We start from the raw sequence: 19,656 nt of genomic DNA, 5'->3' as shown, positions 1-19,656 counted from the left end.
ATTCTCCTCCATTGTCTGTTCTTAAGACTTTTGGCTTCTTCTTTGGTTCTTCGTCATGGTTACAAATTGTTTTAATTTGGAGATAGCTTCATCTTTTGTAGCCAGCAGATAGATCATTGTGTATCTCGGATGGTCGTCGATGAATGTTATGAAGTATTTCTTTCCTCCTAGTGATGTTGTACCGATTGGCCCACAAATATCTGAATGTATCAAGTTTAGAACTGATTTTGCTCTATAGTTGTTTAGCTTGTGATACGGCAATTCAATTATTATGCTTCTGATACAGCATTCGCATTCTCTTTCCTTTTTGGCTTCTCCGTCAATCCTTATACCGGTTGCCAGGTCATCGTTCTTTAGCCTCTTGATTGCTTCATAATTTCTGTGTCCTAGTCTTCTATGCCAAAGATCTGCGCTATTTTCACTTCTTTCTGCAGCTGCAATTTTGGATTTTCTTCTTTGCGACTCAATTATGGTATATAAATTTCCTTCTGCTTTAGCAATTCCTATGGTTTTATTTTCTTCTTTATTCTGCAAATATCTTCTTGAAATTCAACTATAAATCCTTTCTTTGTAATTTTTCGTACGGATATCAATCCTCCTTCTAGGTCAGAAACGCACAGAACATCTACGAGTCTCACTTCTATTTCGCTATCTTCCTCGTCTGTACAGTATAAGTATCCTTCCCGATACCTTTGGACTTCATCTGCGTGCCGTTAGCAATTGTTATTTGCTCAATTTTGCTTCTATCTAATTTTGTGAAAAGGTTTATATTATCGCTCATATGACAAGTAGCTCCTGAGTTAATTGACCAGTTTGAGTTTTCAAATTTTCTTTCTCTGGTGACTTCAAACATGTAATTCTCAGTCTTCTCAAGAATCTTACTTTCGTTTTCATCTTCATGTTTAACCTCGTTTACAGCAACTTTCGTTTTCTATTTATTTCAATTATTTCCTTTATTAGTTTGCTTTTCATTCTTGAAAAATGAGTTACTTTCGTTTTTGTCTTTTTCTTTGTAGTTATTTTAGAATCTGCATTCCTTTTCTAAGTGTCCTAATTTTTTGCAATAATTGCATTTCCGTTGATTGAAATGCTTGAATTTTGTGTTAAAATTCGTTTTGAAGGCAGTTGTTTCTTCTCTTCTCGTGCCTTCTTTTCTTCCCAGGCATTCGTCGATGAGTTTCGTTTTTACGTATTCCGACGTTTGTTCTTCTTCTGCGCGTGCTTCTAAAGCTGTAATAAAATTTTCGTAGCTGTTTTGTAAGCCGCTTAGTAAGAGCGCTGAAATGTGTCTGTCCTTTATTTCTTCACCGATTCCTGGCAGTTCGTCTACGATTTCGAGCATTTTGTTCACGTGTTCTTCGAGCTTGCATTCGTTTCCTATTTTTAACGTGTACAGATTTCGAAGAAGGTAAAGTTTACTGGAAAGATTCTTTCTCTTATATATTTTCTTTATTTCATTCCATATCTCTTTAGCTGTCGTTTTATTTCTTATGTGTACGATTTGGTTGTCTTTTACGAGTAAACTAATGGTAACTTGTGCTTCTTCATCTCGTTTTGTCCATTCGGCGCTTATTTCTTTTGGTGTATCATCAGCGATTAAATCCCATAAAATTTCCTTTTTCAGGATCATTTCAAATTTGTATTTCCATACTTGACAGTTGTTATTGTTTAGTTTCATGATCGAATATTTATTTTCGCAGCTAGTAGCCATATCTGCTTCTGTTTTTCAAATGCGCAGTATACAACTATGCAGCTTTGTTTCGAACTTGAAGACAGGCTTGGCTTTTTCTTTTTCGGATTATACAGCGGTAATTTATGGCAAAGTATCTTTTCTGTTTGTATTTATTATCCTTGATAGCTTATCTCGATATATTTCATGCGTTTAGTTGAAGTAAACATACGCTCGGACTCGTAATCTATTGCTGAAGGTGTGCGTGGTTCATTTTTGTTTACTATTACAACTTCGCTAAATCGAGACGAGCAGATGAATAAAACAGAATTAAAGTTCTTACCTTAATAAAGGGTAATCCAAGCTGCGGATGTAAGGAACACGTTCATTATTAGCACACACAAAATAACATATTTATTAGGTTATTAGAAGAAAAAAATATCTAGCGATGATATAAAGCGTTGTTTACTGTCCATTGCATAACCCGAGAATTGAGTCATACAAGGAGAGAATGTTTCTCCTTCTTTTGGGATCAAGTCCAATTACAGTTAGCGGGGGTGAGGGAGAAATTAACGTCGGAGTGTACAGCTCCATCGCTGTCGTTATGAATTGCTTCAATTTTTTCAGCAAATTAAACGAAATATTCAATCAAAACTGAAGAAAAATGCACCAGAGTGAAATATAAAATTAGCAATCCCACTGTCCTAGCGTGCCTTTGTGGTGTCGTGGTTCTGCACGCTAGGCCGGTATTCCAGACGGCGTATTCCTGTCGAAGGCGTTGCTATTTTACATCTCTCCGGCCTCCAAAATATCCTAATGTCTCTACAAGTTATAACTTTTAAGTCCAAACCAGTCCTTCCTAACACTTAAAATTCTAATAACGTTTCAATTTCATTTCTACTTTTGTCGACAGATGGCTTTAACTTCTCGTTCGCTTTACTGAAATAGGATGCAAATACGACCGCTGTGCCCAGTGCTTTTCAGACTTGGAGATTTCTTTGCTCTCGATGAAGAGTACCTGTTTAGTCGTACCTGAATGCCCTCGAAATCGGTTAAGATCTTCACTAAATCTATATAAGGTTGTTGTTTTGCTAATTTTACGAGATATTTAATATTTTACTTTAAAGGCACATGCGTGTTAAATGATTTATTCAACTGTAGCTTATTGAGAAAAGTATTTAAAATAAAGTTGAATTAGGCTATGATCTGCTGTTGTGTTAGATAAATGAATTAAATTTTCAGCTTACGATAATTTGACCGTACGATGTGTTTATCTGCACGAAAATCTATGTAAATAGAAGGCAAATAGGCACAGGTCCTTCTACATCAAAAGCAAAAGTTTTACCTTGTCGTGTTTCTCTTCTCTCTGGAAGACAATTATATGCCCAAAACTCAAGATAACTGTTAATTTCACAGGCACGTTTTTATTTACGACTCGCATAACATACAAAAGCATAGGTAAAAACTCCGGCAGATTATAACTGTCCCCCTTCTCGCCATACAACTCTCTTCCCAAACTCTAACAAAACTATCCTTACGAGTATCGTTTTAGCTCGCACATTAGCTCCACTTACCACAAACTGGCGGAGTTTCGTTCAGTCGAATCTTACAATGAGTTTTAAGACTCGTTCCATTTATACTATTGTCAAATACTATTGATTATAGCTAGTATAATCGACAGATATCATTCGCAATGAATTTCTTCTTCAGCTATCAAAATCTTTAAGCTTAAACAAAAAAAGTTTTAAAAATTATGAAATGGTCATATCCTTTCATAAAACTATTGCTTCGTGACTCATAAAGTGTGATAATTTATTAAAAATATATTTTACCGATATTGCATTAAGAGCTAATCCGTGGTACCAAATTTTTCATGATAAGTAACTGTAACAGAAAACGGAATGTTACAGAATTTAAAATTATCCTTCTCTTCTATGGATTGCCAGTCAAACTCATTTATCATTTAATTTCCTATTTTTGTATACGCTAATAATAAAAAATAAGAAGCAACTTTTCTTCAGCAGACAAGAATAAAATTTTTAACATGCGGATATCAAACAAAATTATAGGCGGAACATACCTTCTCACGCCACCGTACTTCCTCAGTCCTCCCTTATCGTACTGTCGTAGCTCCCGCATAAGGTACACTGTTCTGGGGCTCGAACCAGAACGTACGAGAGCAGTGTCCGTGACAGATGTATCGCAATTGGAGACATAGGTGCTGGTCTGAGAAGCTCTAGTAGTACGACATTTCCAAGTGTACCGATGGTTAGGGTTGCGGCGCAGGGCGGCTCGTACGTACGCCTTGCGAAGAACCGTCTGTACCTAAGAACGAACAAAACACCAAATGCAATTGAACTGGTCGATTCATGCACTTCCATCGGACAATGTTATACTATTTTATTTTAGAGCAATCTGAGATAAAAAGGTTTTTAGTTTCGACAATCTGTAATAAAAATGGTAATTAGACGTGAAACTACAAAATATATCAATAATGCATTTATTAACAATCACAATTAAGAAAATTCTAATAGGTTTGTTCATTTATGGCATATTATTCAGAGTATGAAAAATACAGAAAAGATGCCTTCGAATAAAGGCAAAATAAGTTTCTAAGCTTTATACTGTCAATATGTGAAGCTCTACAGGGACCGATACTAGCTGCATGCAACCCCCATATCAGGCAGAGGGTGGATCATCAGTCAAAAGTCCTCAGAAAGGCTACAAAGATGCTGATCATGATACTACCCAGAGGACCTAATTCCGGCGGACCTCATAAAATCGAAGCACATATCGGAAAAAAACTCAACGTAGGCAAAATGATACTCACCTTTTTAGCGCTTGTATATTGCTGCTATCTTTTATTAAATGGTATCATAAGTATCTGACGTAAGGTTTTTGTGGCAAATAGTTGATGGATAGTGAGAACTTCGCTAGAAAGAGGAACAGGAGATGAAATTTATTTAGATTTCATATTTTAAAAAATTGCTTTAAGATATTGGCTGCATTAGAATTAACACAAAAGTGAAAGTTTCGTAAACAAAGCCGTCACAGTACTAGTTTAGTTAATCTTTGATTAGAGTGATTGGTTACTGAAATATAGCAAATCACATGAGAGCTTTCAGGCTATGAGGAAGGATGCCTTCATGGAGGACTTCTAAGAAAACTGACTCAAATTGAGTTACACATAGGAAAAATCTCAAAAGCCACATATGCAGCCAGCCCATTCACCTAACTTCGCACCTAGAGCGAACTACTACCATTTAGTGGTCTTAAACATTCGACCAACTGGTGATGCCTCCTCGGTTAGGAATCGAAATATTAACATGTTCTCTGCTATGATAAGTAGGCAAAACTTTGCTAAAATTCATTCTGATTTAAGAAAAGAATATAAATGTTGACTCGTTTTTCCAAATTACAGGTTTTAGTGTAAAAGGTCATTGATGTGCTGAAATTTATGTATTATTTCCTTCATGCATATCATTATCCGAATATTCAAAAGTATGTGTGTGAGGAAGATATTCATTCCGAAGTGCTGAATTTACTCATATACTGGTCTGATAAATAGTTTTTTAAATCATTTTGGAAGTACTTTATCTATTAATGGCCTTTTGTACTCGCATCCTGTACTTTTAGAACGAGAATAATAATTTTTATTTACGTCATACATATTATGAGAAACTACTAAAGAAGGAAATTACTTGAAAACTGCAAACAAAAGGTAGTATTTATTCCATTTGTTATCATTCCTGTATAACTGCATTCACTGAGGACAATGCAGACAAATGCACAAACAATGTGGTTAGCATTGTAGAGGAATTTTGATGCTGAGAGACGTGAAAAATGACCAATGCCCACCTCAGGATTCCAACCTGGACCTCTCGAATACCCGCCGAGTGTGCTGACCATTACACCACAAAGGCATGCTAAGTAGGCGGGAGAAATACTTTATAACATATACCACACCAAGCGCTGGCGTTTCAGTTATTTTATATGATACCACTACAGTCACACAGAAGCACTTGATTGGCAGCAAATGCTTGATGCCCACTTTTGGTTTCAGTGGGCGGTTGTTATACATGCACTACAAAGTTAAACGAATAGTTGTCAAACGACATCTCTCAGCTACATGATTTTGCGCTTTGGTAACACTGAAGCCGACTGTTCGAACAACGATCTCAACGTCAAATCTAAAATGTAGGCTACCCTAATTTCTTTACCCTAGAGCAAAAATAAGAAATTAACATTTAAAATTTACCAATCCGTAGTCGCTCTTTGCTACTGAACACTATATGAAGTTTTCATGCGAAATTTTAAGTATACATTAACTATTAAACCCTCTCTCTATCAATACTCTATATACTTCAGTTCATTTTTCAAAACGCTGTCAGAAAACCCATCAAATCTTATGCCTAACCCTGTATGTTTTTTAACTACGTTGGTACTGATTTCTGTTTGAGATCAAGTGGAGAACATAAACTAAACATTATTGTAATTTCTGACAGTTTGGCAATGTCAAAATAAAATACATTAATCTCTTTATGTTCAATAACATTTCATAGAAAGCTTTCCTTAATTGCATTAAACACATATTGTTTTATGATGAAAATCACTTAAAAGTTTAGAAAACAAATAATATATTTCCAAGCTGAGAATAAGATGGAACGAACTTTTAATGAGTTTATAACCTTTTGTTACGTATGTAATGCGTGGAAGGTTCTTTTCTGTATTTATTTAACTAACTCCGTGCTTTCTGTACGAAGCTGCAATTTACCGTTTATTTCACACTTACCCTAAGGGAATCCTTGGTAGATGCAGAGAGTGAATTTTCGAGTTACGTTACCTTTTCTGCTTCTGCCTTATTCAAAGCCTAACTTGAAATTAAAGTTTCCGTTACTAGAATAGATAGCGAGGAATTTGGGAGAATTTCCCAAAATACAAATGTAGGGCTATTCTCAATTATCTTCTTTTCGGTATTTCCTGTTTTCCTTCCGGCTCAGAGAAGTCAGTTTTTGCTAAATTGATTCTAGACTTTGATTCCCAGGACACAATAAAAATTGACTCCAAATCAGCTCCAACACCTGACTTAGAATTAAATTGACTAAATTTCATGTTTGGTATAGCAATAAGTTAAGTACTTCTGAAACAAAAATGTGTTAATTTCTGAGTTTTAAAAGTTTAAATATGGAATTTATATTTTTTTATTTTTGGAGGGCAGGGGTGAGTAAGCTATCATATTACAGTTAATATCCTTTCAAATTTAGAAGTTACATATAAAACTGTTCCGGATATATGATATTGAAAATATAAATACTATGGGTTTCACCGGACAATGAAACCTGATGAAAATAAACAATGTCATATAAATAATAATTTAAGAAAATTAAGCTATAATATTATTAATTAAATCTGATAGGTCTTATATTTACATGCATTATTGCTAGGAATATATGTTACTGTAAATAATAACAGATTTGTTGGTCTAAGAAGGATGTTGGAAGAAAAAATTCGTTCAATATGCTAAATCAAAATTAAGCTGTCAGACATCAGTTAGCGTAACGCCCAGATGAGAGAGTGATTAGTGACCCTGACTGCGGCACCGAAGAAGCCAAGTTTGAATCTCGGAGAAGACAAGGCACGTATGTAAATTCTCTGTCCCTTCATATGAAGTAACGGTGGTCCACCTATTAGGCACCTCCAAATAAAAAGTGACCTCCGCTTCCGGCTCTAGTAGTGGCCAATAAAAATGACCTTTACTGGCATGGTGCGTAATAGTTTTTGCTTAAATTGACTGTGGAAACATCCAAAAGGTAAAAGTTCACTTTTAATATTACAAAGATTTTCATTAGGAAAAACAGAGGTGGTGGCACAAAGTCGCTGCATAAATTATATTGGTTAAGAAAATTCTCAATTCTTTTCAGGTTTATTATTAAGCATCATTTTCTTCGCCACACACAGTTCAACAACAAAATTGCAAAATTTTTAAAATTACATTGCAGCATAGGGTTACAATCCTCGATACAATGCTATGTCTTGGCATATATTTTTATATTATTTTCAGTCTTTTCTCAGTTCATCATATCAATTGAGTTTTCTTAGAAAGATGGCTATAATGTTTTTCGTCTTTTTATTATTAACTTTTTGTGTGTTAGCTTTATTTCTTAAATATCATGTTTGTTTGCAATTACGCCGCATAAATTCAACTGAAGCAAAATCACAAACTATTTAAAAACAGCATATCTTTGGAATTCTCGATAGTGTTAGAGGTTGCCATACATATTTTTATATTTGATATATTACTTCTTTAAAAATTAACCGTTCGTGTGGCCACATGTTGAAAATATTTATCATAAAATAAAGAAGTGTATAATGATTTTAATGGGTCCAGCTAGTGCAATTTCATAATATTCTAATTAGACAATTAGTTGTCAATAGTAAGAGATTCTAATTAGTTTTAATTAGACATTTCATGATTTTAATGCATGTTAATTTAAATCAGTCAGATTAAAGGGTAGGGTACGAACTGCGCCAAATTTGATCGAAAATCTCCGTCCCCCTCTTTTCTAATCCACAAACTGCGCTACGTTTCCTGTCCCCCATTTCTTTCCAAGAAGATTGGGTGCTACAAAAAGTCGTTTATCGCCATTAATGGGACATTCTATTGAGACTGCAAGCCTTTATTTTCGTTTATCAATATTGTAAAAATTGTGCATGTAAAATTAATATTAATTTAAAGTCTGACGTGTGCTAAAAGTAAATTTCTTTTACACTCGTTTTAAAGTTTTATGATGCTTAAAGGAATGATGAGCCAGATCTTTTTTATTCTCTGTAAGAATTAAAAACTATCCAAGTTGTAGATTTTAGTCGCTGATATATATATATATATATATATATATATATATATATCAGTTTTGAATAGTAAAATTGATATATATATATATATATATATATATCAGTTTTGAATAGTAAAATTGATAGACATACACAAAACTGATACATAATCAACGTATCAAATATCGCATTTGTAGCTCACCTTAAATAATTTTCTTGTCTAGATAAATATTAACAAATCTTCTTAGATAGCAGAATGGTTTTAACTTTCAAATTTACCATTTTAGGTAAACAGTTCTAAATTAATTATAAAAATTATCTTTATTAAATCTAAAAATTGGACTTCTTAAGTCGTTCTAAATTCACACTAATATTATTGCAATATATTCCCGTATTGAGCTTTCCATTTTTAATTATTGGAGTTGTTTTAAGGTTATTTAACTTTGTTACAAATTCCATATTTTAACACTAGAAAAGTTTAAATATTTATTCTGTTTTCCACCTGATATACTTTGGCATACATTTAATTTCTAATACACATTTAATTAATAAATTAATAATTATGAACGTCAGCAGAATTTTCATAATTAACAATAAATAAATAAATAAACTCCCTTATATTCATATCCTGTGATTTTCAGTTCCCTTTTAATCCATTTCTTTTTCACATATTGTTGCACTGTACTCAAGTTTTCATGTATGTCGAATTTATATACTTTGTATTATATTTATGTCAATTTATATTTAAATGATATTTTTTACATATTCTTGCATCAAAACTCTAGTTAACAGAAGATGTTTCTAACACCTTGGCAAAGCTTAATCTTCAGCATGTAGCTTATTTTCCAACCTAGTTTCAGGCTGAATTATTTGTAAAATTAATTATTTGAAATTATTTGTTAACAAAGATGGTCGCTAAATCACGCTAATAATATTTCTAGCTGTTGTAATTTATAATGCAACGCGTTCATGTGATTTATAATTTAATTCATTTATAATTTTTCAGCAGTATTGAAATTAATAGCAGATACTCATAATGATATACATTTAGATTACAATGATTTAGATTGCCGTTGCCTTCTTCACTGATGCTTTTATGCTACATTCCTAATATTTCAAAATGGCATACAGGTAAGTTTAACTCATTCACCAAACATGTAAATCTCTAATTCAGCCCACTTTTGTTCTTATCTGTGCTGTATCTTCTATTTTCCTTAATATATTGTTCAGCCTAATTTCAAAAGGTCTTATGATCAAGCGGAAAAGTCACTAAACATTAGTAGTTCGACCCGAATTTCTAATCATATAAATCTCCCAGCTTTTTTTTTTTTTTTTTTTTTTTTTTTGTACTTATTTACTGTGTAAAAATGTATCGTAAAAATTTCAGTTCATTAAATAAAAATAATTTTTAAATTTATTCTTTAAAAATATTGCAAAAATTTTCACTTTTACCTTAGCATATCTTTTTACAAATCCCTCTAATAAGAAAAAATAAGGAAAGAAATTAACTCGGTTTCGGTGATTGATACCTCGGTGCAAATTATATTTAACATTTTCCCAAAAGCATAGAGTTTATATGGATATCAATAAATTAAGGATTATTTCTCCCTTTAATTTTCTTAACATGTTTATTCCAGAATTTTCTTATCACACTGTAGCGCTTAACTTTAATGAGTTTTCTATAATCATTCAATTTCTCTAGCCATGGCAACTTTGCATACCTTCTGACAAGTAGTTATATTTTTAACCACCGTATTTTAATTTCTGTTGCCTATCAGTACATTATTCACTTGTTTCACAAGTGCAACTTTTATTTTATACGCAAATCTACGTAAAATAGCATTAAAACTTCACTTATGCGGAGCTCCTGATCGATTGCTTGTTTTAGATTGAATGAAATTAAGCTTAATGTTAATGTTAATTAGCTTGTTATTAATTTAAATGTATGTTTCTAATTAATTATATGTTCAGATATTTCCAAGTATATTACACAAACTTTTGCATCCCAATTTTTAGTTTTTGGTTAAAAAAATAAGCTTATATTTACTGAGAGGCCTGATTGATTATATTAATCAATCAGTACTGTTTATTTAATTCTTTTCTTCTCGATAAATTTTAGAAAAACTTTCTTAGCATAATAATTTCAATTTATTTACAATTTATACGTCAGTGGTCCAAACGCATAGTAATGTTGTTATTATAGATTTCATGCTATGATTTTTTTTTTAAATTTAACTATTAATTTCTGCAAACATTTACATGATTGTTTTAATTAACGAAAATTATTTCTAGCACACTTTAACACACTTTGATATGGAATAATTGTTTGCACTCTATTAAATTTTCCAGTCTAGTTCAGACATCTTGACTATTATTGATGTAATTTATTAAAAATATAATTTGTATGCTTTATAATTATTTTATTTATGATATTATTATCATAAATGAAAGATGTTTGTAATGCTAATATGCATGTTTACCAATACCTTTTATTTTCTTTGTTAGCTCTCGCATTTATTACTGTTATTCAAGTAATTAGCTTGCTTGTTAGATATTTTTTACTTGTTCTTGTAATATGTAATTCTATTTATTTATTTTTATTTTCCTCTTGGCTACGATTGGCTTCGAAATCTTAAAGTGTAACCCTGTAGGCAGCAGAGGGGAAGAAATTTTGATTGGCGCAGTTGGACTGTAGCTCGAACCGGGGGGGGGGGATTTTCATTAGCGCAGTTGGAGTACACCCGATTAAAGAGTATGAAACAATATTCTTAAGTGTTGTGTTAATTGGTATTAAATTGCTTAGTTTATTACTCAGTAACCTTCTAGTTAAAACCTGAAAGTATCTTAGTTTTTAACTCAATGGCAACATGCTGGTGCGTGGAAGGTAAAAATGTTTTATTTCCAGTCGCGGCAACACATTGCTTTCATAGAGACTGGTTTTCTTATGAAACCTGAAAGATAAATAACTTGAATGTTTTTAAATATGAACAGTCTCGCTAGCTGGAGATAAAAATGTTTTATTTCGAATAGTATTGCTATTTTTCTCTTTTAGATCTTAAATTTGTTAATCAAAAATTCATTAAAGTTTTACAAAATATGAAATAAAACAAAATTGAAAGCCTTCAGATTTTATGTTAAACCCAAAGGGACCTTTTTTTAACGTTTTGTGTCACTCAAACCATTAAATTCACTTCAACAGCAGTATCGCAAAATAATTTAAAAAGAATGTATTTTTAGAATTCCCGATACATAGTCTCGAGCGCTGGAGATAATTTTTTTTTCGTATAGTGTTCAGTTTGAAATTGTTGAGTTTCTTAATTCAAAACTCATAAATACTTTATAACATATTAAAAAAATAATAAAACAACTTCTAAATTCCAAATTTGGGCTTCCAGAGGCCCATATTCGGGTGGAGACATAAGTTATTCAGAATTGGATGGCTCTAGGTACCGTTGCTTTATCACAATGCGAGAAACATACATATGTTTACGCAGATTCTTCGTTATTTAATTTCTTTAAATATAATACAGGGCGATAATAATTGGTGGCAACAATATGCAAACTGATTCAGAATTTTAAAGTTTTCGACGCAAAATGCCAAATAAATACCCCTTCTTGGCTAATAATAAAACACATTCGGAATTTAAAAAATATGTCTTTCAGGTGCACATGTTTGGTGTGGTGGAATATGTTGTTCAAAAGTTGATGGCTCTAGAATAAGGTGACCAGAAGTCCCGCTTTCGGCGGAACAGTCCCGATTTTTAACAATTTGTACCGCGTCCCGCGGCTTTTTAAAAAAGTCCCGATTTTTAGGAAGAATGCACGACGAACTACAGAATATAGTAAAGCAAGAACTTAATTGGAATGTGCAAAAATCATTCGATCATATTACCCAAATTTTCCCATATAGTAATATTTCTGAAAAAGATCTTTTTAATTAGACATCATTATTAAAAAAATATATTGATAAGGAAAAGGTTAAATCTTGGACATGAGCGAAAATCACAATAAATAGTTAGAAATATAGTTAGAAAAAATAGTTAGAAATATTTCATCATTTTGAAACAAACCATGTTCAATACAAGAATGCACTCAAAACTGTGGAATACCCCAAGAACTAATGCTGTGACAGCGCTTTTTTTCTACGGTAAATAAAGTGCGGACATCAGAAAAATCACAATTAAGTGTTGAGACATTGAAAGCCATTTTATGTGTGAAATATAATTTAACAAATTCTTGTGAAAAATATCATGACCTTTCAAACAACAACAGCAATCTACTAAACAAAATTCACTCAAACGAGAAATATTCCAAAGACTAAAATAATACCATACATAATTTCTTTTAATCTATTTGTAAGCTGTACTTTTGTTGAAATTTTAAAAATATATTAGAATACTATTTTTCGTTCTATGAAAATTTGTGTTGCTCTGTATAGACCAAAATGTTTAATCATTCTCCCCCTGGTCGATGGTGTCCCGCTTTACCAATGTTAAAATCTCAAATTTTCTTCTCTTACTCTAGAAGCTATCGTTCTTTCATAATGCGAGAAATATATATACATATATATATAAATGCAGATGCTTCATTATTTAATTTCTTTAAAATTAATACAGGGAGTTAACGTTTGGTGGCAACAAACTGAAAAGTTAATCAGTCTTAATCAGTCATTTAAAGTGAACCAGCATTTATAGTGATACGCAACAAAATCTCGTTTGGAGACTAATACCTCCTTTTGGATTAAAAACAAATGACTGCTTTCCAGTAGAGTCTAATTAGTTATGGAAATTACCTTTAAATAAAAATAAAATTTAACGTTTATTTTATACAATTTACAGAAGATTTATTGATTTCTATAAATATATTGGAATGAAATCCTTGTATCATAAAAATTTAAGTCAAGATATTTCATAAATACAAAACTTCCGTAACTTATTTTTTACTTATGTATGTACTTTTACATGAGCATGGATATACCTACATGTTTCTGTGTATATCCACAAATCTACGTCATAAATAAAAAGAGTACTTTATCTAGAAACGCGGGCCTTTCGTATTTTTATGTTTCCGGCATTAAATTTTATATGTTTTCTTAGTATTAAATTTTATTTTCTTGGATCTAAACGTAGTTGAAAGTGTCTCTAAGAAAAAAAAAAAAATTTAAATGTTTCAGATTTTAAATGACGTCCAAAGGGGAAAGTTACCCCCCTCCCCGTAGAGTGTGGCTATTGGTCGCTTTTAAATCGCTGAGTTTGTTAATCAAAAATTCATTCAAGTTTTACAAAATATGAAATAGATAATAAAATAAATTCCCAATTCCAAATTTGGACTTCCAGATGCCCATATTCGGGTGGAAACGTACGTTATTCAAAATTGGATGGCTTTAGGTACCGTTGCTTTATCACAATGCGAGAAACATACGTACATTTATGCAGATTCTTCAGTATTTAATTTCTTTAAATATAATACAGAGCTCTAATACTTTGTGGCAACAATTTGAAAGGTGAATCGGGCATTTATAGTGAACCAACTCAAAATGCCAAAACGAAAATAATAGTCCTTCAGGGCAAATTGCCTCTTTGGACTGAAAAAAATAGAAACCTATTTAAAGATAAATAATATTTTTTGAATAAAATACTTTACGTGTAATTTTAAATGTTATTTCTATATACATTAGTATGCAAAATTCTTACAGTTTATGTATATGTATAATTGCATGCGTCATTTTAACTCCGAAACTGCTGAATCTGCTGACTCGAAATTACACATGTAGCCATAAAATGGTTGCACGAGAATACAAAGTTCATCAAGAATAATAATTTTCATCCCGTTTCCGTAAAGATGCATGACAACTTGTGCTTTCAAAACTTCTAGATTGTTAACACCAGGAACTGATTTCACACGTCTATTGCTCTTTTAATTTATAGCATTTGTCATCAGATTTAGCATTTAATACATCGGACGATTCAAGGCATTCTAAAAGATATTTCTGTTTTGTTTGCAGTTATGAAAGTCACAAATATGTATGTGTCAGCATCGTATAAATGCTCATTATTTTATTATTTTCATTAAGAATAGATTCTACGACATAAATAAATCTATAGCCTTACATTAGTCATTTTATAGCCATTTTTCCCAAATTTAAGTTTTAAATTGTCGCTTTCCCTTCTAGTTTTATTATAAAGATATCTTAATTTTCGACACGACGTTATTAGCTCAAAGCGCGTTAACCCAGAAGAGCTATTTATTTCGTTTTGGCATTTTACGTTGAAACTTTAAATGTCCGTTTCACTTTTCAAATTGCTGCCACCAAATACTAGAGCCCTGTGTTATATATTTAAAGGAATTAAATAATGAAGAATATGCATAAATGTACGTATGTTTCTCGCATTGTGATAAAATAATGGTACCTAGGGCCCTCAAATTTTGAATGACGTAATCCTGCACCGAATATGGGCGTCTAGAAGCCCGAACTTGGAATTTGGCATTTGTTTTATTATCGATTTCATATTGTGTAACACTCTGAAAAATTTTTGATTAACAAACTCAACGATTCCAAAGCGAGCAATGGCAACACTGTATTGGAAATTCTAAAGATATACTCATTTTAAAATTATTTTGTGATATTGCTGCTGAATTGAATTCTATGTTTTAAATGCGAAGAACATGATGTTTCATAAATAAAGGTAACACACAAAACGTTAAAAAAACTCCCCTTTGGACATAATGTAAAATCTGAAAGCTTTCAGATTTTTTATTTTTTTTCGCAATTTGTGATGATATGACTTCTTCCATGATTTTAACTTTCAATTAACTGTGTTCAGTATTCTTTCAGTTTCGTTGGATTATTTTTACATTATAACTTTACTTTGATCAATTTATCATTATTAAATTCTTGTTACCGTTATTTTGGTTTCTTAAGATTTATGGAATACGTTTTAGATTATTTATTTAGAATTATTCGATATTTGACATCTTAGCATTATTTCTTTTTATTCTAATCAATCCACACTTTTTGTTTTAACGATTTTCCTCGGCTGTGTGTTTACAATATAAATAGATATTTACAGAGCTTTTAAAAGATTAAGAACAAACAAATTCTTCTGAAGAATTAAACATCGATCGTCTAATTCGTTTCGCAAAAATAAATGCTAAGAATAAAAATTCTTAAAAATCGACTTCCCACTCATTTTATGAAAGCTAATTAGATTAGAAATTTTCTAGAGACATTAGGACATTGCTTAGAACTTTTTCTTAATACCACTAGAGAACATTTTAATTATTGTTATTATTGATGAATTTTACCAAAAAACTTTTTGTATTTCTCAATTAGGCATTAAAGTCAGCGAATAAAATGATATCCTACTAATGTGAATTATTTTTTTATGTTCGATTTATAGAAGCTAAGTGGCACGCAGTACTAGCTTTTTAGCCAGTTTTTGGAGAAATTAGTGGCGCAGGGTACCGATCGAGGAGTAGATCAACAGTTTTTACATAGTGACGCATTGCCTACATTTAGTCAGTATTGTTTCTTCTTCAAGTAAGGTGATTAATTATTAACCTGGGTATTATGCTGTCAATAAAGAGTGAAATAAAATTCATTTTAACATGTTAAGAAAACATGTGGTGCAAATTTAAGTTTTATTCAAAAAAAAAAAAAAAAAAAACCGCTTTGAATGATGTTATCAGTAGAAAGTATCACAACAATCCCCCCTAGGGGAAACAGAACTTAAAACCACTGCGCAGTTTAGATTTGGATACTTAGTGAACTGCATGTGCTTCTCTACGCGGATTACATTATTGTGGAATCCAGATTAACTCTGATGAATGTTGTCGCTGTGGATTTATCAGCGAATTGTCAGCACACTAGAAGATAATGAGATTCATTTGCATCTACTCCTTCAACATAAGAATATCTTAAATTTTAACATCTTTTTAATTATTTTGGGGAAAAGAAGACGAAAGAAAGCATGATATTCAAGCTTAGAAGAAAAGAAAATTTAATGAGTGTTCTTACACAATTAGACGAAGATGCAAATGGAAATGTAAGTTCATAAAATTCACAATACATTCGTTATTTATAAACTGCAAAGAAACTGATACAGTTAAAGATTTGTTAAGTATTACTGTTATATTTGGAATGCTTAGAAAGATACATAAAATGAACAAATCGAGAAAAATCTATTTAGAAACTAGAACAGAAAAGATGCAATTCTCGATAGTAGTAACGATAACTATATTGGAAAGAAATAAACAATTAGATCAATTAGCAATTTAGAAGCACAGAAAGTTTCAATATATCTTTTTCTAACCAAAATAATAAGTAAAATTTAAATTTTCGATTCGTTATAGAAATATTTCAAATACGAAATTATTCCGGATTTGTTTAAAGCAGAAATATTATTCTTATTAATAGACAAAAATGCTACTAATGCACCTGTTTACATTTTGTCCAGTACAACATTGAAAACTGTAATCGTTAGATCGACTGAATTCAATCTGTGGCGAAAGGGTGGATTGCATGAGTTTTCATAAGATGAGATAAGAATTTCAATCTCAAGGCTATAGAAGTACTCTTTAATTGCTGCGTTTATTCCACTTCTACCTAAGGTTAATTTATTCCCATTGCAGTTTTATGTTATTTACGAATGAATAGATGGTTGTGCTCCTCGTTAACGCCCATTAGGTTTCACTCAGGCGTTAACGGTTCTGCTCTGAATATTAAATATTATCACCGTCGTAACAACATATCAAGAACAAGAAGCAATTATTTCACCGTAAAAAACTCCATAGCTTTTTAAATATTATGCATGCTGGATCCGAGGCCGAGAAATCTAAGCAGGTGGTTTTCCCATCTCTTTGGATAAATCCAATAGCAACTGAATCGTTAATCATTGAGAACATTAATTTACTTCGGCTTATGAATTTTCTTACTATGACGTTGGCTGAGGGGATTAATTTAAGTCTCTAAAAGAGTGCAGCATAACGTAATTACTAGAATTACGAGGAAGAAATTCAAATTTGCGCTCTGGAATTAGGTGCAAGTATGTGTGACTGACTATTTTATCTTTCCCGTAATAAAACTCTGAGATTACCAATCTGAAAACAAAAACGTGAAAAAGAATACCATAGATACATAAAACTAAATTTTTCAAAATAAGATGAGAGCATCATGGAGATACGTAAAATGGATCCAAAGTTTGGAAAAGTGTGGCCACTTTTATCAACACTTATAGGATAGTGATTGGTGTAAAAAAACTGCAGTACATCACAAATATTCCTCTCCACTTTTGCTGGCATTCTTTTGTGTAAATATTGTACACGGCCTTGCTAAATTATATTCTTTACCACCTTCTAAATGCAATTCAATAACGTTCTCAGAAACCTGAGAAAGGTAAATATAAATAGCTTTTGAGATCCATTGGTTTAGTTCTGGTCTTTCAAATAAAGACAGCTGGTTCTGATCTTGCAGGTCAAGGCATCTGATGAACAGTTCGCAGATTCTATAGTTTCAGAAATATGTGGGAATTCTTGATCTTGCCGAAATAAATTTCTCATTTGATTCTTAAAGGGTTATTACATATGTCTACTGGTGGTGTTCATGAGTGCATCAATCTTCGAAATGCCTTGAATAACTAAGCAAAGTGATCTAGGAGCGTAATTGATGGAACTCTACATCAGAAACTTAGTGTCTGTCTTGCATGGCGTTGTACTAGGCATGAAGAAACCTGACCCTTACTTTTCCGTTTCCATACATTCAAATGATAATCACTATAGAAGATTGACCTTGGGTTATTAAATCAATATATTCGTTCTTGCATCGAGTCCGATGATACCATTTCATCGGTCTTGACAGTAATATGGTGCCAATTCAAATCTCGCTAACGGTACATGTTTCCAAAAGGTAATTTCTGATTTGCTCGGGGTGAAATTGCTTAACATTGTTTCCAAAAGGTAATTTCTGATTTGCTCGGGGTGAAATTGCCTTCGTTGCCGTAAACACTCAATTGGCTAAATGTCTGCTCATCCGCCTCATTTGCTCATTTGCAACTTCCTGATACATGTTAAAATTTTATATACCATCAAAAACAATCATGAGTTTCAGATATCTTTTCTATCACTCTGACCAAAGGACTATCTAACTTCTTATAGACTATTAGAGAATCCCTCCCAAATCCCGCTGATTATGGAAAAGATAGAACTCTTCGTGGCGTAGACGTAAAAGCTGTGGGATAAAAGTCGTTTAAATGCACACATTAAATATATAGCAATGTTTTTCAAATCCTTAACAACTAAAAGTGATCTAATAAATACATCAAATTCCTAATTGCCTTTAAATTCTAAGCTTTGCTAAAGACCTCTAACACTTTAATTTTTTCTGAAATTCCACTTGATGAAAACATTAAAATTTAGAATCAGACCCGTATTCTTATTTAATACCTCTTTGTCATTTCCTTAGCTTTAAACCACAATTACAAGCTTATGGGTTATTCCGGTGTTTAAGTAGGAATATTTTTAAGTACAAAAATTAATTTAGAGAAAAAGAATTTGATCACAGGAAAGAAAGAATTGGAGACAGATACTACATATGCTTAACTCCTTTAACAAATCCTATTCAGAAATCATAATTACGTATCGCTTTGCTTTGCAGTGAGATGTAGTTTAATTTAAAGTGTACTAATTATTTAAAAAAGGTAAACCAAACGCAAATAAAACAAAACACATATTTTATTAAATCGCAGGTCAAGATAAAAGTGCAGCAACATGCCATTCTCATAAGGACACGATGAGTATTCTCATAAGAATAGTAATATAATCTACAACTGATATTAAAAGTATCTTTCATTTCTGAGCTTATTATTTATTATCAAGTTAATTAAAGCCAATCTAAATGGAAAAATTAGTGTTACTGTTACAAAGGAATTTCAATATTTTTTGTCAGGAATTTGCTCCAGATTCATTTTTTAGGTCCTTTCACGCAGGAAAGGAAGTATTACAATAGCAAAAAATTCGGGTATCATATTTTAGCAAAAAAATCGATGCTGAACGATGTTCTTGCATGACGTCTTCTCTTATGGTCAGAATAAATGACTCCTTTTTTTTCCAAAACGCATTGTAAAACTGATATAAAATGGATGCAGAAGATATTTTTTGTG

The 19,656-nt window shown here is 31.8% G+C and overlaps 1 protein-coding gene across 2 annotated transcripts in view; it reads right to left on the bottom strand.

Moving 5' to 3' along the window:
- The window catches only part of LOC118188083 (corticotropin-releasing hormone receptor 1-like), a 568,128-nt gene that overhangs the window by 16,290 nt on the left and 532,182 nt on the right, over nucleotides 1-19,656 (bottom strand). For both annotated transcript variants that reach the window (XM_085817427.1, XM_085817428.1), the window contains one exon: nucleotides 3,750-3,994. In XM_085817427.1, the coding sequence (XP_085673553.1) occupies nucleotides 3,750-3,994 (245 nt within the window). The remainder of the gene's footprint in view (nucleotides 1-3,749; nucleotides 3,995-19,656) is intronic.

This window comes from Stegodyphus dumicola, chromosome 5, assembly GCF_044657685.1.
Source record: "Stegodyphus dumicola isolate Sdum_Otavi_A_Nest chromosome 5, ASM4465768v1".
Taxonomy (NCBI): Eukaryota; Metazoa; Arthropoda; class Arachnida; order Araneae; family Eresidae; genus Stegodyphus; species Stegodyphus dumicola.
This window is presented reverse-complemented; position numbering and strand designations above follow the sequence as displayed.